Below are 26,480 nucleotides of genomic sequence, written 5' to 3' on the forward strand. Positions count from 1 at the left end.
GCCACATTTAGCTGCATTTAGAGGCGAAACTTGCCAACAAGCACATTATTAAGAAAGATGCATAAAAAAACATATACTCACTTCTGCTGTGGGTGAAGCTGCATCAAGAATGATTTGCACGAACATAGATGCATATGTAGATCGGGATCGGCGCTTTTCTTTTAAAAATGAAAGTAATGTTGCCTCTGCCTCTGCTATGTTTATTATTACATCCAACAACAGAACACCTCAATCGCACCTGAGTAACACAGTGGTAATCGTATTCGGACTGTTTCAGCTCGGTGAGGGCGGGTCTAAGGTAAGACGCTCATGTCAATCAACTGTGTTTCATCACACCGACAAGAGGCAGAGAATGACCTGATTTTAAAAAGGAGATATTACTTTTAAAGATTAAAAAATACCACTGGGTGGATTTTTATCATTGTAGGGTGGTTGTGTACACAAACACACATTAATGTTCAAACAACATGTAAAAGTGAGATTTGCATATGATGACCCCTTTAAATAACTGTCTTACTAAAAGAATACCTTCATTGAACCAAGTATGATAGAATAAAAAATTGTTTTTAAATAATATACAGGTATGTGCCAAAAAATTTGAATATCGAGGGAAAGTCCATTTATTTCAATAATTTGTTTCAAAAAGTGAAACTTGTATGTTATATTAGTTCACGCCACACAAAGTGAAATATTTCAAGCCTTTGTTTCAATTTTAATGATTATGGATTAAAGATAATCAAAGATAACTGGTCATATGAAATATTCTAATTTTGTGAAATACTGGATTTGTTTTTTTTTGTCTTTAATCCATAATCATCAAAATTGAAACAAATAAAGGCTTGAAATATTTCACTTTGTGTGTAGCGAACTAATATAACATACAAATTTCACTTTTCGAAACAAATTATTGAAATAAATGGACTTTCCCTCGATATTCTAATTTTTAGGCACATACCTGTATCTTTGTTATTCCATATGAAATAATTGTGCTTACACACCAATTTCCATGCTAGCAGGGCTTGTCTGTGAAAACCGGCCAATTTAACAGGAATTTTGTCATCAGAAAAATTACATTTCAACAAAAAAATCTAAGTAGCACTATTATACAGTCTGTAAGCAGTGTCAATGAATGACGTACTGGTGGGCGTGGTTTCGTCTGCGGTGGTCCCGCCCCTCTACGCCTGGGTTTCCCAGCGGGACTGAGCGTGAGACAGACGGAACCCGAGCAGAGCAGAGCCGCAGAGAGCGAAACGGCCAGAAACATGACCACCAACATCCGATATAAGAGCAGGATGATGAAATCCGGTAATGACACTGTTTTATACAGTATTTTCCTCTGTTTAACTGAATAAAACGCTGATGGTTTCTCTCTTCCTGCCTGTGCGTCTTCATCCCTCCCTCATCCCGCACCTGCTTCTGCTTCTTCCCACATCCGACCTGCTGCTGATGCTGCTGGTAATCAGAGGACAGCGAGGTGAGAAACGACAAACTTCACCAAATTTCGCAATTTGACCTAAGTTTATACGAATTCGGTACAAACCACTGACATTTCCACACTGTTAAACCGCGCGACGTAAAATCACGACGGTCGAATTGAAGTCTGACAGGATGTTTTATACATTTTGCTTTTAAAAAATGATGTTTGTGTGTTCGTGCTTGTGTTTACGAGGTTTGAAGTCGTTTCAGCGAATCGTGCTGACTGCGTGTCACCCACCCTCCACTGACGCACTTTATTTCTCATCATCTCAGCCTTTAGGATTATAATGCATCAGCTGCTTGTGCTGTCATATAATATAGGTTTGAGGGAATATGATGTCTCCTGGCTGTTTTGTATCGTTTTGAGCTTTGATAGAGGATGATAGTGCTGTTTCTATCTGGAGGTGTTGTCATGGTTACAGGAGCTGGAGTGTGTGAGAGGCGGGTATAGCAGATGCCTGAAGTGTGAACCCTAAACTCAAACATGTTTGTAGTATTTGCTGATTGCACTTAAAGGGAGAGTAGAATAGAGTGTTTTACTTCTTGAGCAATCATATCTGATGCTGATTTGCACCTAAATGTTGTTTCGCACCTTTTAGTAGGCCTATCTATCGCCTAAAAAAACTTTGGCAAATCATTTCTATTTATAAGTTGACTTATTTTCTCCTAATAGATCTAAGTTCATGTCTACCATATATATTTTAAATGCATACATTGCTATTTAAAAGTTTGGGGTTAGTTACTTTTACTAAGAAAATATTTCTATTATTATGCAAGGATGCATTCATTTAATCAAAAGTGCAAGCAAAGACATTTATAATGTTGTAATGTTTTACATTTGTAATGTTATAATATGAAGCAGCACAATGATTTTTAACTTTGATTATGATTAGAAATGTTTCTTGTTTCTTCATGTGACACTGAAGACTGAAAACAAGTTCAGCTTTGCATCACAGGAATAAATTATATTTTAAAATAAATTCAAATAGAAAATTATTATTTTAAATTGTAATAATATTTCACAATTTTACAGTTTGTACTGTATTTATGATCAAACAAATACAGCCTTGGTAAGCTGTGAACTTCTAAACAACAGCGTATATCTGCTAAAAGTTATTTTTATATTTGCATATACACTACCAGTCAAAAGTTTTTGAACTGAAAGATTTTTAACATTTTTTAAAGACATCTCTTCTGCTCACCAAGCCTGCATTTGTTTGATTTTTGAAGTACAACAAAAACAGTAAAAATTTTAAATATTTTCACTATTTAAAATAACTGTTTTCTATTTGTATATATTAAAAAATGTGATTTATTCCTGTGATTTCAAAGCTGAATTTTTAGCATCATCACTCCAGTCACATGATCCTTTAGAAATCATTCTAATATTCTGATTTGCTGCTCAAAAAACATTTATTATTATTGTTTTGTGAAAAACAGCTGAGTAGAATTTTTTCAGGTTTCTTTGATGAATATAAAGTTCAAAAGAACAGCATTTATCTGAAATAGAAATCTTTTGTAACATTATAAATGTCTTTATCATCACTTTTGATCGATTTAAAGCATCCTCGCTAAATAAAAGTATTTATATTATAAGTTTTTATAATGTACCCCTCCCCCCCCCAAAAGCATAAAAAACATAATAAAGGCTGAGAATAAATAAAGTACTAATAAAATAATAATAAAATAAAATAATAATAAAATAGAATTAGGTTAAATTAAAAAATACAACAAAATTATAAAAAATAAAATACTGTGGTGACACTATACCATTGCATATTCATGTACCATGAAAACATTTAAAACATTTAAAAACACCATGACATCACCACTGTACATGCCAAAAGCATGATATTTCAGCAGTTGTTAGCATTTATTAATTACATTTTTTCAGGTTTCTATGATGAATAGACAGTTCAGAAGAACAGAATAGAAAACATAGAAATCTTTTGTAACATTAAAAGATTGATATTAGATATTGATATTAGAATGATTTCTGAAGGATCATGTGACACTGAAGACTGGAGTAATGATGCTGAAAATTTAGCTTTGAAATCACAAGAATAAATTACATTTTAAAATATATTCACATCGAATAGTATTTAAATAGTAAAATTATTTCACAATATTACTGCTTTTGCTGTACTTTGAATCAAATAAATGCAGGCTTGGTGAGCAGAAGAGACTTCTTTAAAAACCTTTAAAAATCATACTGTTCAAAAACTTTTGACTGGTAGTGTAGATATAATGCACGTATGTAAATATAAATTCAGAAATGGCAAGTAACACATTCTGTAGTAGAAAAACTAAAATGGTATTTTTGTTTTATTTACAATTTAAAAAAAAATTTACAGTATAAAAGCATCTGCTAAACATTTAGTTTTACTACACAGACTGAAGCTATTCCAACGGTTGGTAATTTCACACCCATGAACACGAGCACACACACACATGCACATATGTAGTTACTACAAAGCTCATCATCCTACGCAAAAGCAGAAATGCTACAATTCACACCCACACACACATTCTGTCAATGCTTCAAGATCTCTCTCGTTTTCTCTGTCTCTCACTGTCATTCTCTTATTCCTTCCTTCTCTCCATGTTGTCTTCTGCTCTCTCTCTCACTCTGCATTGAGGCTTAATAACTTAATGGCGTGGAAGGCTGGCTGCCATTTCAGACATGTCTTATTTATCTCTGAAAAGGTCACTGCATTGAAATAAGATTGTGTGTGTGTGTGTGTGTGTGTGTGTGTGTGTGTGTGTGTGTGTGTGTGTGTGTTTGTATAGAATAAGCTGCATACAGTGTGACAGATGGCAGAATTGAAGTTTCTTTTGATCGTGAAGTCAAATGGCCTGTGCAGTTGCTCAAATGCCACAGCATGAAACATCCGTCTCAGTATCTACAGTATGACAGAGAGTTCTCTAAGTGCTCCAGTCAAATACAGCAGCTTTAGAGTGTTATTTTTGGTTTTCTTTTATTTGAAAAAAATTAATTAGTCATCATACTTACTCTAATGGCATTCTTACTTCTGTGTCTATGAATTGCAATGAATGCAGGTTGTAACCAAGCTTTGAAATTGTGCTTTTTGTCTTTTTTTGAGCTTGTCACTCCTCTTGCATTCCAAGTCATGACATGAGGATGAGTGAATGATGACAGAAATGTTACATTTGGTCAAACTGTTCCTGTAAGTGTGAGCCTTTTTAGCTCATATACTTCTCCTTTCAAATGTTTGGGTCAACTAATACTTTTATCAAGCATATTAGAATGATTTCTGAAGCATCATGGGACACTGAAGACTGGAGTAATGATACTAAAAAAATCTGCCTTGATGAGCAAAAGATACTAGTAGCATATAGTTCCTTAAATACAGTTGAGGTCAAAAGTTTACATCCCCCTTTCAAAATCTGCAAAATGTAAATTATTTTACCAAAATAAGAGAGATTTTTTTTTCTTTCTTTTTTTAGAGATAGTTGTTTATGAGTCCCATGTTTGTCCTGAACAGTTAAACTGCCTGCTGTTCTTCAAAAAAATCCTTCAGGTTCCACAAATTCTTTGGTTTTCCAGCATTTTTGTGTATTTTAACCCTTTGATCAATGTTTTTTACACTGAGGACAACTAAGGGACTTGTGTGCAACTATTACAGAAGGTTCAAAAGCACTCTTATGCTCCAAAAGGAAAAGCCATGCATTCACTTATATTGGTACAAACTGTTGTTTGGTCTGGCCAGAGGAGAACTGGTCCCCTGACTGAGCCTGGTTTCTCCCAAGGTTTTTTTCTCCATCTCTGTCACCTGTGGAGTTTTGGTTCCTTGCCGCTGTCGCCTCTGGCTTGCTTAGTTGGGGACGCTTTCCAGCGATATCGTATACTATTTGAACTGAACTGATGATGATATCACTGAATTCATTGATGAACTGCCTTTAACTGAAAATTGATTGTTACAATAATGCGTTACTTACACACTATTGTGCTGTTTAAATACTGTGCAGTTGCTTTGACACAATCTGTATTGTAAAAGGCGCTATATAAATAAAGGTGACTTGACTTGACTTGACTTATCTAACTTATTTTGTCTTCTGGGAATCATGTATCTTCTGTAACCTCTGAAGGGCAGTACTAAATGGCTCTTAATGCATCGTGTTTCCTTCTGAAGCATCAGTGAGCATTTGAACCTTCTGTAATAGCTGTATGTGAGTCTCTCAGTTGTCCTCAGTGTGAAAAGATGGATCTCAAAATCATACAGTCTTTGTTAAAATAGGGTTCAAATATACAAAAATGCTGAAAAACCAAACAATTTGTGGGACCTGAAGGATTAGGGGGCAGCCGTGGCCTAATGGTTAGAGATTCGGACTTGTAACCCAAAGGTTGCAGGTTCGAGTCTCAGGTCCGGCAGGGATTGTAGGTGGGGGGGAGTGAATGTACAGCACTCTCTCCACCCTCAATACCACGACTGAGGTGAGTCCCTTGAGCAAGGCACCGATCCCCCAACTGCTCCCCGGGCGCCGCAGCAATGGCTGCCCACTGCTCCGGGTGTGTGTTCACGGTGTGTGTGTGTGTGTTCACTACTGTGTGTGTGCACTTGGATGGGTTAAATGCAGAGCACAAATTCCTTGTATGGGTCACCATACTTGGCCTCACTCACCCCCTTTCCCTTTCCCTTTCCCCTTTTTCTGAAGAACAGCAGGCAGTTTAACTGTTCAGGGGTTTCAACTGTAAAATAATTAACATTTTTCAGATTCTACAAGGTCTGTGTAAATTTACTTAAATATTATTTCTGAATTATGGAGTTAATGATTAATGTTAATGATTGTTGGTTTAAACCCCACAAGGGATGATCCATCATTATTGTGCCTTTAAGCTAAACACTTAGCCTCATGTTACCCCAGAGAAACCATCCCTATAATAAGTGGACTGTAAGTTTCTCTGGATACAAGCTGTAGTGCAGATGCAGTGAACCATTTAAACACATGCCTGCAGTGTTACTAACAAACCAGTGAACCAGTAAAGCTGACATGGTCTGAAAGTGAGAGGAAAACAGTATGCGCTGTCAGTCTGTTTGTGCCTTACCCAGTGTGGCTGCCATAGAGGCCTGAGGATGTTTAGTGAGCACATTCATTCACCGCTTATCCCCAGATGTCTCTCCACCCGTCCTATCATTATGACATCATGAGGGTGTTCCACACCCACAGTCACTCACTCAGCGTAACGTGAGATGCACATGTGGCATTAATGGATTGTCCCACCTCACTCAACAGCAGGCAGGAAATCACTGTCTGAGATGAGCTGCCTGTCTGCATTATCTGACCTAGACTTGCTGGAGAGATTGTATTGGTTAAATAATGGATGAATAAATACATTTGTGAAAATACAGTCAAGAAAATTTCATGTACACAAACAGTGTGTCGCTAGGCAGTTGCCTAATGTATTCTTGATGACTCTGTGTGCATTGCTATGCAGATGCAGTGAATGTTACATTGCTGCAACAGCAGTTGTTTTTAGTGTGTTAATATGTGATTGCTAGGGTGTTCTGGGTGGTTGCTATGCAGTTGCTTAGACATTCTAAATGACTTTTTTAGGATTGTTTATATGTGGTTTCTAGGATGTTCTGGGTGGTTGCCAAGGTGTTGCTATGCAGTTGCTAAGATATTCTGAATGACTTTCTTTGCATTTTTGATATGTGGTTTTTAGGATGTTCTGGGTGGTTGCCAAGGTGTTGCTATGCAGTTGTTAAAGTGTTCTGAATGCCTTTCTTTGGTTTCTATTATATTCTGTGTGGTTGCCAAGATGTTGCTATACAGTTGTTAAAGTGTTTTGAATCTGAATACCTTTCTGTGGATTCTAGGGTATTTTGAGTGGTTGCCAAGGTGTTTCTATGCAGTTGCTAAAATATTCTGAATGCCTTTCTGTGTGTTGCTGTGTTTTTGGGTGTTCTGGTTGGTTCCCTAGGTGTTGTTATGCAGTTGCTTAATGTCATAGTGTTCTGAACACCTTTCTGTGCATTGCTAAGTGGTTTCTGGTGTGTTCTCGGTGGTTGCTAGGGTGTTGCTATGCAGTTTCTAAGGTATTCTCAGTGGCTTTGTGTTGCTGTTCAGTTGCAGTGAACTTTACTGTTAGCTACAGTAGCAGTTCTCCTTAGTGTGTTGCTATGTGAGTGCTAGGGTGTTCTGGGTGGTTTCTAGGAAGTTGCTTTGTAATTGCTAGGGTGTTCTGGCTGGATGTCAGACTTGCTTTGCAGTTGCTGAATGTCACAGTGTTCTAAAAACCTTTCTTTGCATTGTCAGGTGGTTTCTAGAGTGTTCTGGGTGGTTGCCAGATTGTTGCTATGCAGTTGCTAGTGGGTATGGGTGGTTTTGCCAGCACACTGCTATGCAGTTGCTAGGGTGTTTTGGGTGGTTGCCAGGGAGTTGTTATGCAGTTGCTGAATGTCATAGTGTTCTGAACATCTTCCGTTGCATTGTCAGGTGGCTTCTAAGATATTCTGGGTGGTTGCCAGGATGTTGCTTTGCAGTTGCTTGTGAGTTTTGGGTGGTTCTGTCAACGCATTGCTATGCCCTTGCTATGGTGTTCTGGGTGGTTGCCAGGGTGTTGCTATGCAGTTTCTAAGGTATTCTCAGTGGTTTTGTGTGTGTTGCTGTTCAGTTGCATTAAACTTTACTGTTAGCTACAGTAGCAGTTCTCCTCAGTGTGTTGCTATGTGAGTGCTAGGGTGTTCTGGGTGGTTGCTATGAAGATGCTGTGCAATTGCTAGGGTGTTCCGGGAGGTTGCCAGACTTGCTATGCAGTTGCTGAATCTCATAGTGTTCTGAACATCTGTCTTTGCATTACCAGGTGGTTTCTAGGGTGTTCTGGGTGTTGCCATGCAGTTGCTAGTGTGTTATGGGTGGTTTTGCCAGCACATTGCTATGCAGTCAGGGTGTTTTGGGTGGTTTCCAGGGTGTTGTTATGCAGTTGCTGAATCTCATAGTGTTCTGAACATCTTTCTTTGCATTGCCAGGTGGTTTCTAGGGTGTTCTGGCTGGTTGTCAGGGTGTTGCTGTGAAGTTGTTAGTGTGTTCTGGGTGGTTATGCCAACGCATTGCTATGCAGTTCCTATGGTGTTCTGGGTGGTTGCCAGGGTGTTGCTATGCATTTGCTAAAGTGTTCTAAATGCCTTTCTGTAGTTTCTAGGGTTTTCTGAGTAGTTGTCAGGTAGGGCTGCACGATCAATCTCACGATGTTGTGAGGCGCGTTTAGGCAATGAAGCCGGTACTTTGATTAGTAGTAAATCTCCATCACGTGCATTCAGCTGGAGCGGCAATTAATAAACAGAGACGTAAATCACTGATAATAATCAAAACTAATCAATGTTCTGGGTGGTTGCCAGGGTGTTGCTATGTAGTTTCAAAGGTATTCTCAATGGCTTTTGTGTGCATTGCAGTTGCACTTTTAGCAGTTCTTCTTAGTATGTTGCTATGTGATTGCTAGGGTGTTCTAAGTAGTTGCCAGGGTGTTTCTGTGCAGTTGCTAAAGTATTCTGAATGCCTGTCTGTTGCTATGTTGTTGGGTGTTCTAGTTGGTTTCTAGGGTGTTGCTATGCAGGTGGCTTTGTGTGCATCGCAGTAAGGTTACTAGGGTGTTCTCAGTGGTTGCCAGGGTGTTGTCATACACTTGCTAAGGTGTTTTGAGTTTGTGATCAAACTATGTGAAGTGAAGAAATGAAAGCTGTTTCCTCTGCTTCTTTTGACAGGTTTGAAGACAGGTTTCTTTGAAAGGCTGATCGTATTAGAGTTCCTCAAATAAAACAGTTTGGAAACAATGCAGATATGAGCCTGTGTCTGGTGAGGGTCGCTCCAGGTGGCACTCAGGGATGGCAGCTGGACAGTGAGAGGGTGTTGTTCTGTGTTAGGAGGGGCAACCAAGGCTATTGTATCACTGAAGGACATCTGTTCTGCTCTATTCAGCAGACCCCCTCTGGACCCCCCACCCCCCACCAGCACACTCATCATCTATATGCATGACCAGACCCCCACCAACAACATAATGGGGCGAATCATGCTTAATATAAAGATGTTTATTAGTAGCGTTCTCTCAGACATACTAATACTGCTGCTCACATCTGAACAAACCCCAAACCTTTAACTCTAACACTAACAAAATTGCACAGGCCTGTTTCATTCAGAAAATGTGAAAATCTAGTTTGAAGATGTTCAGTCACACACATATTCATTCAGTCTGATCCGACAGGCTTTGGATGTCATCAATATGAGCACATGCATATAATATTACACCTTAGGTGTAAATTTTGTGATGCATTTGGTAATTAGCCTTTTAATGCATTTAAGCTTACATTCATTAACAGTTCATTACAGTCTAATTATGTAAATATAATGTTAGTCGATTGCAGTTTCATGTTATATAAGAGAGAGTCACTAAATTTTGTCATAAGAACAATTATTTGTGATATCATGTGTTAGGAAGAAACAATTACTCTGTGGTCTTAAGTAGCACAGATTTTGTAGCAATAGCCAAAAATACATTGTATGGGTAAAAATAATCTATTTTTATTTTATGCCAAAAATCATTAGGATATTAAGTAAAGATCATGTTTCATGAAGATATTTTATAAATTTCCTACCATAAATAAATCAGAACTTAATTTATGATTAGTAATATGCATTGATAAGAATTTCACTTAAAGGCGATCTCCACAATATTTAGAATTTTTTGCACCCTCAGATTCCAGATTTTCAAATAGTTGTATCTCTGGCAATATTATTCAATCCTAACAAGCCATACATCAATGGAAAGCTTATTTAGTCAATATACAGTCTTAAGTAGTGCGGGTATATTTGTAACAATAGCCAACAATACATTGTATGTGTCAAAATGTTCTTTTATGCCAAATCACTAGGAACTTAATGTCTGATTAATAATATGCATTGCTAAGAACTTCATTCGGACAACTTGGAAGGCAATTTTCTCAATATTTAGATTTTTTGTACCCTCAGATTCCAGATTTTCAAATAGTTGTATCTTGGCCAATATTATTCAATCCTAACAAGCCATACATCAATGGAAAGCATATTTATTCAAATATTTAAATCTCAATTTCAGAAAATTGACCCTTATGAGTGGTTTTGTGGTCCATGTGAATGATTTTATTGCTCCTGTTCATGGAGATTCACATTAGCGACCCCTGGTGGAAAATATATTATAGTCTGAAAGAAAGAGAGAGATGGCATCAAGGCTGCATTTATTAAAGAAAATACAGTAAAATCGGTAGTAGTGTGAAATATTATTGCACTTTCAAATAACTGATTTCTATTTGAACATATTGTAAAATATAATTTATTCCTGTGATGCAAAGCTGAATTTTCAGCATCATTTCTCCAAATCATTCTGTGTTGATTTGCTGTTCAAAGGAGCACTATAAATGTTTTACTGTCACTTTTGATTAGTTTAATCCATTCTTGCTAAGCAAAATGTATTATTTCATTAACAAAATCTTACAAAACACAACCCCAATCATCATCATAGCATCTGAAAATAATGCTATAGTAAAGGTCGGCTGCTGTGGTGTAGTCTGTAGAAAAGCTGTGCCAGTCTGGCAAGGTCTGTTGGGAAGGGTGTGGCTGCCATCTTTCTAAATGTGTCTTGCTCCCTAAAACACACACACACACACACACACACACACACACACACACACACACACACACACACACACAGCAATCCCTTCACCTCAGAGCCGGCTGTGGAAAAAAAGTGGGGGAGGAATGAACGACTAAATGAATGAGTGTTTTTATTCCCATTTTCAACCCCCCCCCTCCTTCCTGTCTAAAATTGCTTCCATGCTTTTTTTCTCTTAACCTCTTTTCGTTTCTCTTGCTCACTCACTACCTTCTTTTGTCAGCCTTTCATTCAGTCATGTGGGGATTCCTCTGCCTGCCTGTCTGAACACGGCGCGCTGGGATGCGCCGTGGGCGAGAGACAGACAGAAAACAGGGAAAAGGAAAGCAAAGAGGGTTTATAGAGGCAGAGAGTGATAAACTGAGGGTCACACAGGTTTCAGGGACGGCACACATTTCAGGATGGACACCATGATGCTGCAGGAGAAACTGGTGGAGAAACTTCTGTGTCCCCGAACCAGAACCACCCGACAGAAGGTTCGCTGTTTATGTCTTGACATATAAATATATATATAGATATCAGTTCAACACTTTAACAACCACATAGGAACGCCCTAGTGTTGTGGCAGCAATTTCTTTAACGCTTCACTGGAAGCCTTTATATAGCGTATAAGCTTATATATATATAAAATGCAGTATAAAAGTATTAATAATGCATTAGTTCTTCCTTGTAATACACCTTTTTAATGCATTCTATGATCTATTGAATAATTGCAACCATGTTTATAATGTATTATTAAACTTGTCTATTCATTGTTAAACCTATAAAAAGTATGATACATAGAAGCCTGTTTCCATCACATATTTCACATAAGTTTATGCATTAGTTTATAGAATTGCAAGGAAGTCAGAATTTTGAGATATAAACTTGCAAATGCAAGAAAAACAAAAAACTCAGAATTGTGAGAAAAACAGAATTCTGAGTTGTTTTTTTTAAAACTGCAAGAAACAAAGTCTGAATCATGAAATATAAACTCAGATTTGCAGGATAAAAGTCTGAATTGTGAGCTAAAATTTTTTTATTATTTTCTTCTGCATGATAAACCAATTTTTGGATGCAATAAGAAATCTGAATATATTATAATGCATTTCAACTTTAAAGCTTTTTTTATTCATGAAAATATAATGCATTAAATGCCTTATACATTACCAGTCAAAAGTTTTTTTAATGTTTTTAAAGAAATCACTTCTGCTCACCAAGCCTGCATTTATTTGATCCAAAATACAGCAAAATCAGTAAAATTGTGAAATATAATAAATAATAATAATTATTTGGGAAAGAAATGATAGAAATTAATATTTTTATTTAGCAGGGATGCTTTAAATTGATCAAAAGTGATGATAAAGACATTTATAATGTTACAAAAGATTTCTATTTCAGATAAATGCTGTTTTTCTGAACTTTCTATTCATCAAAGAAACCTGAGAAAATTCTACTCAGCAGTTTTCATAATACATAATAATAATAATAATAATAATAATAATAATAATAATAATAAATGTTTTTGAGCAGCAAATCAGAATAATAAAATGATTTCTGAAGGATCATGTGACTGGAGTAATGATGCTAAAAATTCTGTTTTGAAATCAGGAATAAATAGCATTTTAAAATATGTTCAAATAGAAAACAGTTATTTTAAATAGGAAAAATATTTCATTATTTATTATATCAATATTATATCATTATATCAATATTTTCATTATTTTTACTGCTTTTGCTGTACTTTGGATCAAATAAATGAAGGCTTGGTGAGCAGAAGAGACTTATAAAAAACATATTCAAAGTCTTACTGTTGAAAAACTTTTGGCTGGTAGTGTATATGTAAGTATTTATTATAAGAAAAATGACAAACTGAATTCTGAGGGTTTTTTCTCAGAACTGCAAGAAACAAAGTCTGAATTATGAAATATAAACTCAGATTTGCAGGATAAAAGTTTGAATTGTGAAATTAAACAAACTTTTCTTCTGCAAGATAATATAATTTTTGGATGCAATAAGCCTGCATTTATTTGATCCAAAATACAGCAAAAGCAGTAAAATTGTTAACTATAATAAATAATAATAATAATTTGGGAAAGAAATTATAGAAATTAATATTTTTCTTTAGCAAGGATGCTTTGAATTGATTAAAAGTGATGATAAAGATATTTCAGATAAATGCTATTTTTCTGTACTTTATATTAATCAAAGAAACCTGAAAAAAAATATACTTAGCTGTTTTCAACATCATCAGAATAATAATAAAAAATGTTTTTGAGCAGCAAATCAGAATAATAAAATGATTTCTAAAGGATCGTGTGACTGGAGTAATGATGCTAAAAATTCAGCTTTGAAATCACAAGAATAAATTGCAATTTAAAATATATTCAAATAGAAAACAGTCATTTTAAAAAGTAAAAATATTTAACATGTTTACTGCTTTTGCTGTATTTTGGATCAAATAAATGCAGGCTTGGTGAGCAGAAAAGACTTCTTAAAAAAAAACATGTCCAAAAACTTTTGACTGGTAGTGTACATAGAAGTATTTATCATATAAATATGTATATATTAGACATAATGAAAACTAAGAAAAATGACAAAAACACAACAAAATTACTAAATCCGTAAATAAATGGAAAAAATAAAAATGTAAGACTATTAAAAAACAAAACAAGTAGTGTAAATACTTTTATAATGCATTATACATAAAGGCTACAAGTAAAGTGTTACCACTATTTCTTAAAAAAAATGTACAAATCTAGTTGATTTTTTGCACACATAAATCTTTATCCCTCTTCTCTCGCACACACTGTGCACATGGGATGAGATACGACAGGGTTTCTCATTTTTTGGATGATGGATGGCGGAAACACATGCTCTGGCAGTCAGATGAGTTAAGTTTGGCCCAAGTTTGAGTGTGTTAAAAGGCCTTTTCAGCTTATGTAAATATGGCTTCCGTCTGTGTGTGTGTACGGTCACTCGGTTTGGCCTGGACGCTGAGCTGGTTCTGCTGTCGGTTTAATAGTGATTTTGCTTCCCGTCAGTAATTTCTGTGTTCTCAGTGTCAGTTTGAGCGGTTATGAGTGCTGAGCGGTTTCCGGCACAGTTGGTGGATCTGCAGGAGACTCAATACTACTGGGCTTTTCATTCTCTGCTATTTTTATTCTGCCAGTCTGATGATTCACAGAAGTTCGGTCTTAAAGGGACAGTTCACCCAATAATCCTTCAAAACTTGTATTGCCTTCTTTCTTTCATAAAATGCAAACAGATTGTACAGAATGTTAATGTTCTGACTTGTTTCTTTCAGGACAAGCAGTATGTTGGCTTCGCTACGCTTCCTAATCAGGTTCACAGGAAGTCGGTGAAGAAGGGCTTTGACTTCACTCTGATGGTGGCAGGTTCGTCTGAAATCCTCATTACAGTGTGTGTCACTGACTTCATCATCTTTTCTCATCTTTTTCATTAACAAGAGCAATGTATGTGTGTTTTAGGTGAATCTGGATTGGGAAAGTCTACTTTAGTTAACAGCCTCTTCCTCACAGATCTCTATAAAGACAGAAAATTGCTAAACGCTGAAGGTAAGAATTGTCTTAAAGGAACAGTACACAGTTATATAAGAATACCATATAAGTTTGGCAACTTTTTGGTTGTTGTTTTTTGTTTTATTTATTATTTTTATGATAAGAATTCATTAAATTTATCAAAAGTAACAGTAAAGATATTTATAATGTTACAAAAGATTTCTATTTCAAATAAATGCTGTTCTTTTGAACTTTCTATTCATGAATTCTATTCAAAAATGTATTTGCTTTGTTTCCACAAAAATATGCTGTGTATTTTTTAGAAAGGTTTGAAATATATGTCCTCTCCTCAAAGTTGTCACTACTGAAACACAGTAATAATAATTTAATTAGAAGGGTTATATTGACCTATTAAGATTTTAGCTTACATCTAGATTGTAAATGTAATGTTTTGCTATTTTATTCAGTTTTTTTCCAGAGGTAAATCCATAACAATTAAATTTTTAAACAATATTGCATGTGCGATTTATGAGATTCGTTGTATTTGAATCCTATTTTTCTTTGTAAAAGGCAAAAAGTTGATCATACTGATTTCAAAGTTAAGGATTAATTAGTTTGAATAGACATTGAACCAAAAACTATCATAACATCTGACAGTTGATAATTGCTTTTGTAGCAACTACTAAAGCCATATCTTCAACAGGTTTGTTAATTTGACTGCTATATTGTGTGTTTCCTGTAACAGAGCGTATTAATCAGACGGTTGAGATCACCAAACACACTGTTGACATCGAAGAGAAAGGAGTCAAACTCAAACTCACCATTGTGGACACGCCTGGGTTTGGAGATGCAGTCAATAACAATGAATGGTGAGAATTCAGCCGTTCCCAGCATCCCATGAGCACAATTACGAAACTGATAGTTACGTTCGTAGATGCTGATTGCTCAATACAGCATTTTATGAAAGCAAAAGGCCCTTTAGTAATGTCTGTATTCACAAAATAGCAGCATTGAGAGACTAAGTGGTTTTCCAAACTGGGGGTTTGTGAGTTGATGCAAAGAAAATAAATAATTATATCATAAAAAAAAAAATACAGTTGAGGTCAAAAAGTTTATATCCTCCTTTAAGAATCTGCAAAATGTTAATTATTTTACCAATTATTTAGTACTGACCTGAATAAGATATTTCACATAAATGTGTTTATGAGTCTCTTGTTTGTCCTGAACAGTTAAACTGCCCGCTGTTCTTTAGAAAAATCCTTCAGGTCCCACAGATTCTTTGGTTTTCCATCATTTTTGTGTATTTGAACCCTTTCCAACAATGACTGTATGATTTTGAGATCCATCTTTTCTCGCTGAAAACAACTGAGGGACTCATATGCAACTATTACAGAAGGTTCAAACACTCGCTGATGCTCCAGAAGGAAACACGATGCATTGAGAGCCTGGGGGTGAAAACTTTTGAACAGAATGGAGATGTGTACATTTTTTTTTTATTTAGTACTGTCCTTAAGAAGCTACAGTTGATACTTACATGTTTCCCAGAAGACAAAATAAGTTAAATTTACCCAGATCTTCAAATTCAAAAAGTTTTCATCCCCCAGCTCTTAATCCATGGCTTTTCCTTCTGGAGCATCAGTGAGCGTTTGAACCCTCTGTAATAGTTGCATATGAGTCCCTCAGTTGTCCTCAGTGTGAAAAGATGGATCTCAAATCAGTGTGTGCATGCCATGTCAACTAATATTGGAGAATTGTGCGCATGTAAATGTGTTATAAGTAGTTCAGCTGTCAAAAAAAGCCTTAGTGTTATTGTGTACAACTCCGTCATTCTGAAAAGTGTGTGTGTTTATGTTTGCAGTTGGAAGCCCATCACAGACTACATCGACCAGCAGTTTGAGCAGTACTTCAGAGATGAGAGTGGACTGAACAGAAAGAACATACTAGACAACAGAGTGCACTGCTGTCTGTACTTCATCCCGCCATTTGGACACGGGTACGAGTGTAACCCCGGGTGTAACAGGCCTGTCCTATATGGATCTGATTAATATGCATCTTCTTTACATTTGCATAATCAGCCTCAGATCATCCAAGATGTAGATGAGTTTGTTTCTTCATCAGATTTGGAGAAATGTAGCATTACATCACTTGCTTACCAATGGACTCTGCAGTGAATGGGTGCCATCAGAATAAGAGTCCAAACAGCTGATTAAAAAAAGCAATTCACTCCAGTCCATCAATTAACATCTTGTGAAATAAAAAGCTGAATGTTTGTAAGAAACAAATCCATGTTTTTAACTTCAAACTGTTGCTTGGGGAGCAAGTGATGTAATGCTACATTTCTCTAAATCTGATGAAGAAACAAACTCATCTACATCTTGGATGGCCTGAGTGGGAACACATTTTCAGCAAATTTTCAGTTTTGGGTAAATTATTTTTCCTTTAACAAACCTGATTCTCAGATGGCTTTATAATTCATATAATAGCAGGTCTTGTATCATGGAAAGCAATTCATGCATGCAGTATTTAATGCATATTAGAAGTAAATAGAAAAGGAGATGGAATTGGTGTGGTGGTGAAATGTCCATGATCTTCATGTGAATATCATAAACATTCGATATTCAGACTGTGTTGATGCTTTTGTGCAGTTTGAGGCCGGTGGATGTGGAATTCATGAAGGCTCTGCATGAGAAAGTCAACATCATTCCTCTGATCTCTAAAGCAGACTGTCTCACTCCTAATGAGGTCAAAAAGCTCAAGGACAGGGTGAGTGAAAACTATCTGATCGCATGTCAACAATAAATCTGCTTCTTTTTTAAAAGTGGTGCCCTAATGGAATCAGTTATTTTTTTACTAGGATAAATGCATCTGATTCAAGCTGGTTGTTTACTGCACATTGATCGTTGTGTTCATAGTGTGCATCTGTTATCCTGCAGGTGCGAGATGAGATCGAGCGTTTCGGGATTAAAGTGTATCAGTTTCCTGAATGTGACTCTGATGAAGAGGAGGAGTTCAAACAGATGGACAAAGAGCTAAAGGTCTGGCAAACATCTCATAAAACATTCAATCATTCATCTTTTTAATGCAATCTCCACCCAGTCAGTTTTCAAATGATTTTAAATAATTTCACTCCATTTGGATTGATTTTAACCTCATCATGATGGACTTCTGCTGCCAAAAGCTGAAGGAGTGAAGCTGAAGTGATTGCTGTTCATAAATATGATGCGGGGGTAGTGCGTATATTGAATATTGAATTATTTATGTGTCATATGTGTGTGTGTGCTGTAGGAGTGCACTCCGTTTGCTGTCATAGGAAGTAATACAGTGGTGGAGGCCAGAGGTCAAAGGGTCAGAGGTCGTCTTTACCCCTGGGGTATCGTGGAAGGTCAGTGCTCTTAGCCAGGAACTCTCTAAACAAGTTCACCAAAACAGACATTAAAGAGTTAGTTCGACCCAAAACGAAAAATTAGCCCATAGTTTACTTACCCTCAAGCCATCCTAGGTGTACAATGACTTTCTTCTACAAAATTACGATTTTGTAAATATTTTTATATCTAGGCAATAAAATTTATGTCGACAACGGATGATAATCTTTTCACTGATTTACTATTTCAGTTTTATGATGTAGTTTGTCCCTATACTAACATACTCGACATTATTAGCCTAAGCAACACTACACAATTAGAAGTATGCACATTTTATCATCGTTAGCACAGTGCATACTTGTACTTATGTACAGGTATTAGGGGTGCAACGGATCGCAGATGATCCGTGATCCGTACGGACCGGACCCCACGGTTCGGTACGCATGTGGTTCGCGGATTAACTGTTAAATTGAACATTCATAGAGTAAAAGTGTATAATTTGCATATGTTTTGTCTTGCCAATTTAACCATTCAAACTACTTAAACTGCTGCAGAAAAAGAGAACACGCGCGCTGTTTCTTTCTTTCTTTCTTTTTTTTCTGTTGCCGCACATACCTCAAGCGAGCACGCGCACAGAGAGAGAGAGAGACAGAGAGACGCGCGATTCAAACTGCGTGATTCACAGATTGATTCCTCTTTAAAACTTCTCTTAACATACATACAAAGTTATGTTTAATACCCGTTTTGGTATTCTGGTAAACACAGTCGGTTATGTCTTCAGTAAACCGAAACAGCTAAGAAAGATATGTGCCAGTATTAGAGACGTGCATTAGGCCTTAAAGAGACAGCGTCCTATTTATACCTGCAGTGAGAAGCACTAGTTATTTTACAATTAAATATTAAATTTCTGCACCTGAATACTAGTGTTATTGATTTTATTAGTAACTTTATGTTGTATTCATCTACACTTGTCATTTTTGTAATTGACTTTATTAGTTCAGCTAGTAGTTTTTGCTGTGGATTAGAAGTACTTAAAGTTAGCATTCAGTAATTATTAAAAAAAATGTTTGTTTTTTGCTGATCCGAAAAATGATCCGATCCGTGACTCCAAATCCGTGATATGATCCGAACCGTGAGTTTTGTGATCCGTTGCACCACTAACAGGTATGTGTCAGAAAATTAGAATATCGAGGGAAAGTCCATTTATTTAAAAAAAAAATTTCAAATAGTGAAACTTGTATGTTATATTAGTTCACCACACACAAAGTGAAATATTTCAAGCCTTTATTAGTTTCAGTTTTAATCATTATGGATTAAAGACAAATCCAGAAATCCAGTATTTCACAAAATTATAATATTTCATGTGACCAATAAAAAGGATCTTAAACACATGTTGGCCTTCTGAAAAGTGTGTTATTATACTGTATTATGTATTACTTTGTTGGGCCTCCTTTTGCACTAATTCCAGCATCAAGGCGACGTGGCATGTAGGCGATCAGCCTTTGACACAGTTGAGGTGTTATGGTAGCACAAGTTGCTTTGATAATAGCCCTCAGCTTGTTTGCATTTTAGGGTCTCTGTTCCCTCATCTTCCTTTTGACAATACCCCATAGATTTTCCATGGGGTTTAAGTCAGGCGAGTTTGCCGGCCAATCAAGTACAGTTATTTCATGGCTATTAAACCAGGTACTGGTAGTTTTGGCTTTGTGGGCAGGTGTCAAATCCTTCTGGAAAATAAAATCATCATCTCCAAAAAGCTTGATAATGCGTCAAGCCGCTCCTGAACCAAAAACAACGCCAGCTGTGCTGGGCTAAGGAGAAAAAGTACTGGTCTGTTGCCCAGTGGTCCCAAGTTCAGTTTTCAGATGAAAGCAAATGTTGCATTTCATTTGGAAATCAAGGTCCCAGAGTCTGGAGGAAGACCGGAGAGGCACAAAAGTCAAGCTGCTTAAAGTCCAGTGTGAAGTTTCCACAGTCAGTGATGGTTTGGGGAGCATGTCATCTGCTGGTGTGGGTCCATTGTCTTTTATCAAGTCCACAGTCAACGCAGCTGTCTACCAGGAAATTTTAGAGCGCTTCATGCTTCCTGCTGCCGACAAGCTATTTGGAGATGATGATTTTATTTTCCGGCAGGATTTGGCACCTGCCCACAAAGCCAAAACTAGCAGTACCTGGTTTAAGAGCCATGGAATAACTGTACTTGATTGGCTGGCAAACTCGCCTGACTTAAACCCCATGGAAAATCTATGGGGTATTGTCAAAAGGAAGATGAGGGAACAGAGACCCCAAAATGCAGACGAGCTGAAGGCCAATATCAAAGCAACTTGGGCTACCATAACACCTCAACTGTGTCAAAGGCTGATCGCCGCCTTGATGCTGGAATTAGTGCAAAAGGAGGCCCAACAAAGCACTGAGGACATAATACAGTACATTAACACACTTTTCAGAAGGCCAACATGTGTTTAAGATCCTTTTTATTGGTCACATTTAATATTCTAATTTTGTGAAATACTGGATTTGGTTTTTTGTCTTTAATCCATAATCATCAAAATCGAAACAAATAAAGGCTTGAAATATTTCACTGCAAAAATGCTTTTCTCACTTAGATTTTTTGTCTTGTTTCAGCCAAAATATCTAAAAATTCTTAAATCAAGAAGGATTTTCTAGACGAGTAAAAATTATTTTCTTGTTTTCAGAAAAAATAAGCCAAAATTATTTTTTTTTTTCTTAGAACAAGCAAAAGAATCTGCCAATGGGGTAAGAAAAAAAAATTGTATTTCAAACAGAAAACAAGATTATTTTTCTTACCCCATTGGCAGATTATTTTGCTTGTTTCAAGCAAAAACACCCTTAATTTTGACTTGTTTTTTCTGAAAACAAGACATTAATTTTTACTCGTCTAGAAAATCCTTCTTGATTTAAGAATTTTGAGATATTTTGGCTGGAAACAAGACAAAAAATCTAAGTAAGAAAAGCATTTTTTGCAGTGTTCACTTTGTGTGTGGTGAACTAATATAACATACAAGTTTCACTATTTGAAACTAATGATTGACTATACCTGTAGGGTTTAGTTGGACTCGGACTCGACCCATTTGGACTCAAGTCTTTAGTCCGACTCGCACCATTTTGGACTAAAGACTCGGACTCGACTTAGGTGGACTCCAACCCAACACTACTATATGTGACCCTGGACCACAAAACCAGTCTTAAGTCGCTGGAGTATATTTGTAGCAATAGCCAAAAATACATTACATGGGTCAAAATGTTTGATTTTTCTTTTATGCCAAAAATCATTAGGAAATTAAGTAAAGATCATGTTCCATGAAGATTTTTTGTAAAATTCCTACTGTAAATATATCAAAATGTAATTTTTGATTAGTAATATGCATTGTTAAGAACCTAATTTGGACAACTTTAAAGGTGATTTTCTCAGTATTTTGATGATTTTGCTCCCTCAGATTCCTGATTTTCAAATAGATGTGTCTCGGGCAAATATTGTCCTATCCTAACAAACCATACATCAATAGAAAGCTTATTTATTGAGCTTTCATATGATGTATACATCTCAGTTTTGTAAAATTTAACCTTATGACTGGTTTTGTGGTCCAGGGTCACATATAGCATATTATTTCACTTGTTTGCACACTTAATAATAATTAGTAACTTAAACTGATATATTAGTATATTAAAGTTAATTTTTTTGATAGTGTATAATATGTTTCGGTTACAAATAAACAAAAATGACATAATTGCATATAAAATGTTTGCACTAATCTTGCATATCAGTGCTGAGTAACGACTAGTCTGACAAGTGCTGGCCAGAGTAAATAATAAACATGGTGTAATGTGCATTTGTACTTTAACTCAAGTAAAATTCTAAATGAGCACTTAATAATTTATGAGGGTATCTGTACTTTTATGATTTTATTAGTATTTGACTAATGTGTAAATGTAGAGACGTAAATGAGAAAGAAAAGTTGTTTGTGTGTTCATGACAGTGACTTTATTGCATTTCTTTGTGTGTTTTGTTCAGTGGAGAATCAGTCTCATTGTGACTTTGTGAAACTGAGGAACATGCTGATTCGCTCTCACATGCACGACCTGAAAGACGTGACGTGCGATGTGCACTATGAAAACTACAGAGCCCACTGCATCCAGGAGATGACTAGGTGTGTTTAACGTTTGCTTTTTAAAACATCTGGATCATATAAACACATGCAGCTTTGTTTTTAGCCTTCAGACAGTGTACATGACGCGCTGACCTGGGGCTGTTTGACTTTCCAATCTAGATGTGGTTCATATAATGCATGTTTGTGTGTGTGTTTCAGTAAACTTGCACAGGATAACCGTACGGACAGTCCATTACCCATCCTGCCTCTGCCGACACCAGACGCGGAGACAGAGAAACTCATTAAGATGAAGGATGAAGAGGTACAAAACAATCATCACTGATATTAAACCAGCACTGAGATGTGTGCTATAGTTTTTCATGCAGTTATTAGACAACAGTGTTATTTTAGTATAAGAATTTGTATTATTCATTTTTTTTTTAGTTTTGTTTTTGTAATTTTCCTTAGTTTTTATTATATAATATCGTATAATAGTTATTATATATTTCATCATTTAATATTTATTTATATTTAAATACCAGTCCAGTAAGATTTTTAATGTTTTGTAAAAAAAAGTCTCTCCTGCTCACCAAGCCTACATTTATTTGATCCGAAGTACAGCAAAAACAGTACAATTTTGAAGTCTTTTACTATTTAAAATAACTGTTTTCTATTTGCATATATTTTAAAATGTAATTTATTCCTGTGATTTGAAAGCGGAATTTTTTAGCATCATTACTCCAGTCATACTATCCTTCAGAAATCATTCTTATTCTTATTTGCTGCTCAAAAAAAAAAACATTTATTATTATTATTATTATTATTATTATTATTAATTATTATGTTAAAAGCAGTCTAATAGATTTTTTTTCAGGTTTCTTTGATGAATAGAAAGTTCAGAAGAACAGCACTTATCTAAAATAGAAATATTTTGTAAAATTATAAATGTCTTTAAAAAACTAATCCAGACAAGCTACCTGGCAACTACTAAAATAAGATTACTTTTTAAAATATATTTGATTATATTTAATTTTACTTAACATTTATACATTTATAATGATTTTTTTTCTTGTTTGTTTTGTTTTAGTTACTGTAATAAATATAATATCCCCGAGACATATACCCATTTAATTAAAATTTATAGTCTCTGTAGATACATTTGCATATGGATTAATTGTTATAGATACTTTGGATAATTTACTTGCCAGCAATTATCATGGTCATTATGGCCAGTATTAGAAATCCATACTTTTCATGTTTATCTTTCAACATAGCTGTTTTTATTTTTATAGCTGTCTTATTTTTGCTTTATATTCTTTAAATAAGGAAAAAACAAGTCATTTGTTGTACAGTACCTAAATATCAATATCAACTTTAGATTAAAAAAATAGTAAACTAGAGCAGTACCCAGCTAGAGAAGTGAAATATTACAATTGCACTACTTTTCAAAAATTTGTGGTTAAAAAAACCCATTAAAAATACAGTAAAACTGTGAAATATTATTACAATTTAAAATAACTGTTTTCGATGTGAATACAATACATTTGCATATGTATTAATTGTTATAGATACTTTGGATAATTTAACTGCCAGCAATTATCGTTGTCATTATGGCCAGTATTAGAAAGAAAAAAAAAATAGTAAACTAGAGCGGTACCCAGCTATTTAAATTTCACTACTTTTCAAAAATTTGTGGTTAAAAAAATAACATAAAAAATACAGTAAAACTGTGAAATTGTGAAATATTATTACAATTTCAAATAGCTGTTTTCGATGTGAATACATGTTAAAATGTAATTTATTCCTGTGATCAAAGCTGAATTTTTTTTGCATTATTACTCCAGTCACTTGATCCTTCAGAAATCATTCTAATACACTGCTCAAATATTACAATTTTTATTAAAACTTTTCAAAAATTAGTGGTAAAAAAAAATTGAAAACAGAAAATATAGTAAAAACTGTGAAATTGTGAAATATTATTAAAAGTTACAATAACCTTTTTCTATTTTAATATATTTTAAGATGTCTTTGATTTCTGTGATGCAAAGCTGAATTGTCAGCATCATTACTCCAGTCTTTAGTGTCACGTGATCCTTCAGAAATCGTTCTAATACGCTGATTTGCTGCTTGAATATTAAAATTGCACTACTTTTTAAAAATTGGTGGTTAAAAAAAAAATAAAAACATAAAAAATATAGTAAAAACTGTGAAATTGTGAAATATTATTACAATTTCTAATAACCTTTTTCTATTTTAATATATTTTAAGATGTATTTTAGTTTTGTGATGCAAAGCTGAATTGTCAGCATCATGACTCCAGTCGTCAGTGTCACATGATCCTTCAGAAATCGTTCTAATACGCTGATTTGCTGCTTGAATATTAAAATTGCACTACTTTTTAAAAATTAGTGCTTAAAAAAAATAAAAACATAAAAAATATAGTAAAAACTGTGAAATTGTGAAATATTATTACAATTTTTAATAACCTTTTTCTATTTTAATATATTTTAAGATGTATTTTAGTTTTGTGATGCAAAGCTGAATTGTCAGCATCATGACTCCAGTCGTCAGTGTCACATGATCCTTCAGAAATCGTTCTAATATGCTGATTTGCAGCTCAAATAATATGTCGGATTATTATCAGTGTTGAAAACAGTTGTGCTGCTTCAAATGCTTTTGTAAAAAATATGATCAATTTAATTTTTCAGGATACTTTAATAAATAGAAAGTTTCAAAGATCAGCATTTATTTGAAATATGAATCTTTTGTAACATCAAAAATCACTTTTGATCAATTTAATGCATCCTAGCTGAATTAAAAAAATATTAATAATTAGACCCCAAACTTTTAAACGGTAATGTATATGCTCTGTGAAATCAAGCTTTAAAACAGTATACTGTACGATAGAAATGAGCTTTTCTGACTAAGGAAAAGGAAATATGGGGATAATAAAAAGCCATGCTGATGGTGTTATTGTTTATTTCATTTTTTCCCACCAATGATGTTTTCCTGACTGTGTATTGTTTTGTATGTGCAGCTGAAGAGAATGCAGGAGATGCTGGAAAAGATGCAACAACAGATGCACGAGAAAGACCAGTGATGCTGATCCACACACAGCCCTCAGATGTGAATGCATTCAAATGATACTGTACAAATATGACCCTCAAATGCGCTCTGTTCATCTGCTCGGTGCTTCTGTCTGCCTGGATCAAATACAGTGGCGCTGTCATGTGATTCATACATAAACCAGTCTAACTTAAATTCCCTTCTGAAGGTATCGAATTTATATCGACTTTTCATTTGCTTAGTAAGACGGATGTGCGCGTGAGCACTGAGACAGCCCAGGGGTTCACGGACGTGCGTGTGTGTTTTTGGAGAGACAGTGACGTCGTTTGTCGGGTTCGATGGCGTTTTTATTTTTTCTAGTGCTTGAACTCAGTGAATGTGAACATACAGTACGGCTCCAGTAACTGTTACCAATAAACATCCTCAGTTCAGACAGCTGGTTTTGGCTTATTTTATAACAATAATAATCAGAATAAAATCTATTGCGTTATTATGAGTGTTAATGGCCTTTAATAATTTAATAATTTATATTATTATGTCAATTGTTTATGTAAATCTTGGAAGTATAGCTTGCTAATAAATGTGAATAATTTATCTGTTGTCAGCATTGTTTGTTTACTAGTTTTGTATCCGTGTGATTGATCAGCATCCGGATACACAAATACAAATATTTAAAAAATATTTGAATATTTGAAAAAAATTGAATTTGAAACATCTGATGGATTGTTTATATTGATATTTTCTATTTGTATATATTTTAGAATTGTAATTTATTCCTGTAATTTCAAAGCATTTTTTACCATCTGATTGATCAGCATCCTGATACACAAAATCAAATATTTGAAAAATATTTTAAAATATTCAAATATTTGAAAAAAAAAAAAAAATCTGATGGAAAGTTTTTGTTGATATTTTTGAACAACCAGTAGGCCTTTTTTTTTTTTTTGGCAAATCAGCAGATTTTTTTTATTATTTTGTTCTTACTATTATTAAAAATAGCGGGTTTCTATTTGAATATATTTTGATTTAAAATGTAATTTGTTCCTGTGGTTTTAAACCTAAATCTTTGGCATCTGTATGATTGATCAGCATCCTGATACACAAATTCAAATATTTGAAAAAAATTGGATTTGAAAAATCTGATGGAAAGTTTTTATTGATATTTTTGAATTATCATTAGGCCTTTTTTGACCAAATCAGCAGATTTTTTTTTTCACTATTTAAAAAAACTTTTCTAGTTGAATATATTGTAAACTGTAATTTATTCTTGTGATTTAAAAGCTAAAATCCTGATACATAT

The 26,480-nt window shown here is 34.9% G+C and overlaps 1 protein-coding gene across 2 annotated transcripts; it reads left to right on the top strand.

Moving 5' to 3' along the window:
* Nucleotides 1-1,174: 1,174 nt before the first annotated feature.
* septin5a (septin 5a) lies at nucleotides 1,175-25,774 on the top strand. Of its 2 annotated transcripts, none has more exons than XM_073818713.1 (11): nucleotides 1,175-1,316; nucleotides 14,430-14,520; nucleotides 14,614-14,700; nucleotides 15,389-15,512; nucleotides 16,502-16,636; nucleotides 17,289-17,406; nucleotides 17,577-17,678; nucleotides 17,929-18,025; nucleotides 22,039-22,174; nucleotides 22,334-22,436; nucleotides 25,152-25,774. In XM_073818713.1, the coding sequence occupies exons 1-11, from the start codon at nucleotides 1,263-1,265 to the stop codon at nucleotides 25,212-25,214; spliced, it is 1,110 nt and encodes a 369-aa protein (XP_073674814.1). In that variant the 5' UTR covers nucleotides 1,175-1,262; the 3' UTR covers nucleotides 25,215-25,774. The 2 variants fall into 2 exon arrangements, with proteins under 2 accessions (XP_073674814.1, XP_073674813.1); XM_073818712.1 differs by lacking the exon at nucleotides 1,175-1,316 and adding an exon at nucleotides 11,479-11,619.
* The last annotated feature ends 706 nt before the right edge of the window (nucleotides 25,775-26,480 follow it).

The sequence above is a fragment of the Garra rufa genome, chromosome 15 (genome assembly GCF_049309525.1).
Source record: "Garra rufa chromosome 15, GarRuf1.0, whole genome shotgun sequence".
Classification (NCBI taxonomy): Eukaryota; Metazoa; Chordata; class Actinopteri; order Cypriniformes; family Cyprinidae; genus Garra; species Garra rufa.

Coding starts and splice junctions, on each gene's coding strand:
- septin5a (XM_073818712.1), top strand. CDS start 11,545: ATGGACACCATGATGCTGCAGGAGAAACTGGTGGAGAAACTTCTGTGT. Junction 11,620..14,429: donor CCAGAACCACCCGACAGAAG/GTTCGCTGTTTA, acceptor TGTTTCTTTCAG/GACAAGCAGTATGTTGGCTT. Junction 16,637..17,288: donor ATCCCGCCATTTGGACACGG/GTACGAGTGTAA, acceptor GCTTTTGTGCAG/TTTGAGGCCGGTGGATGTGG.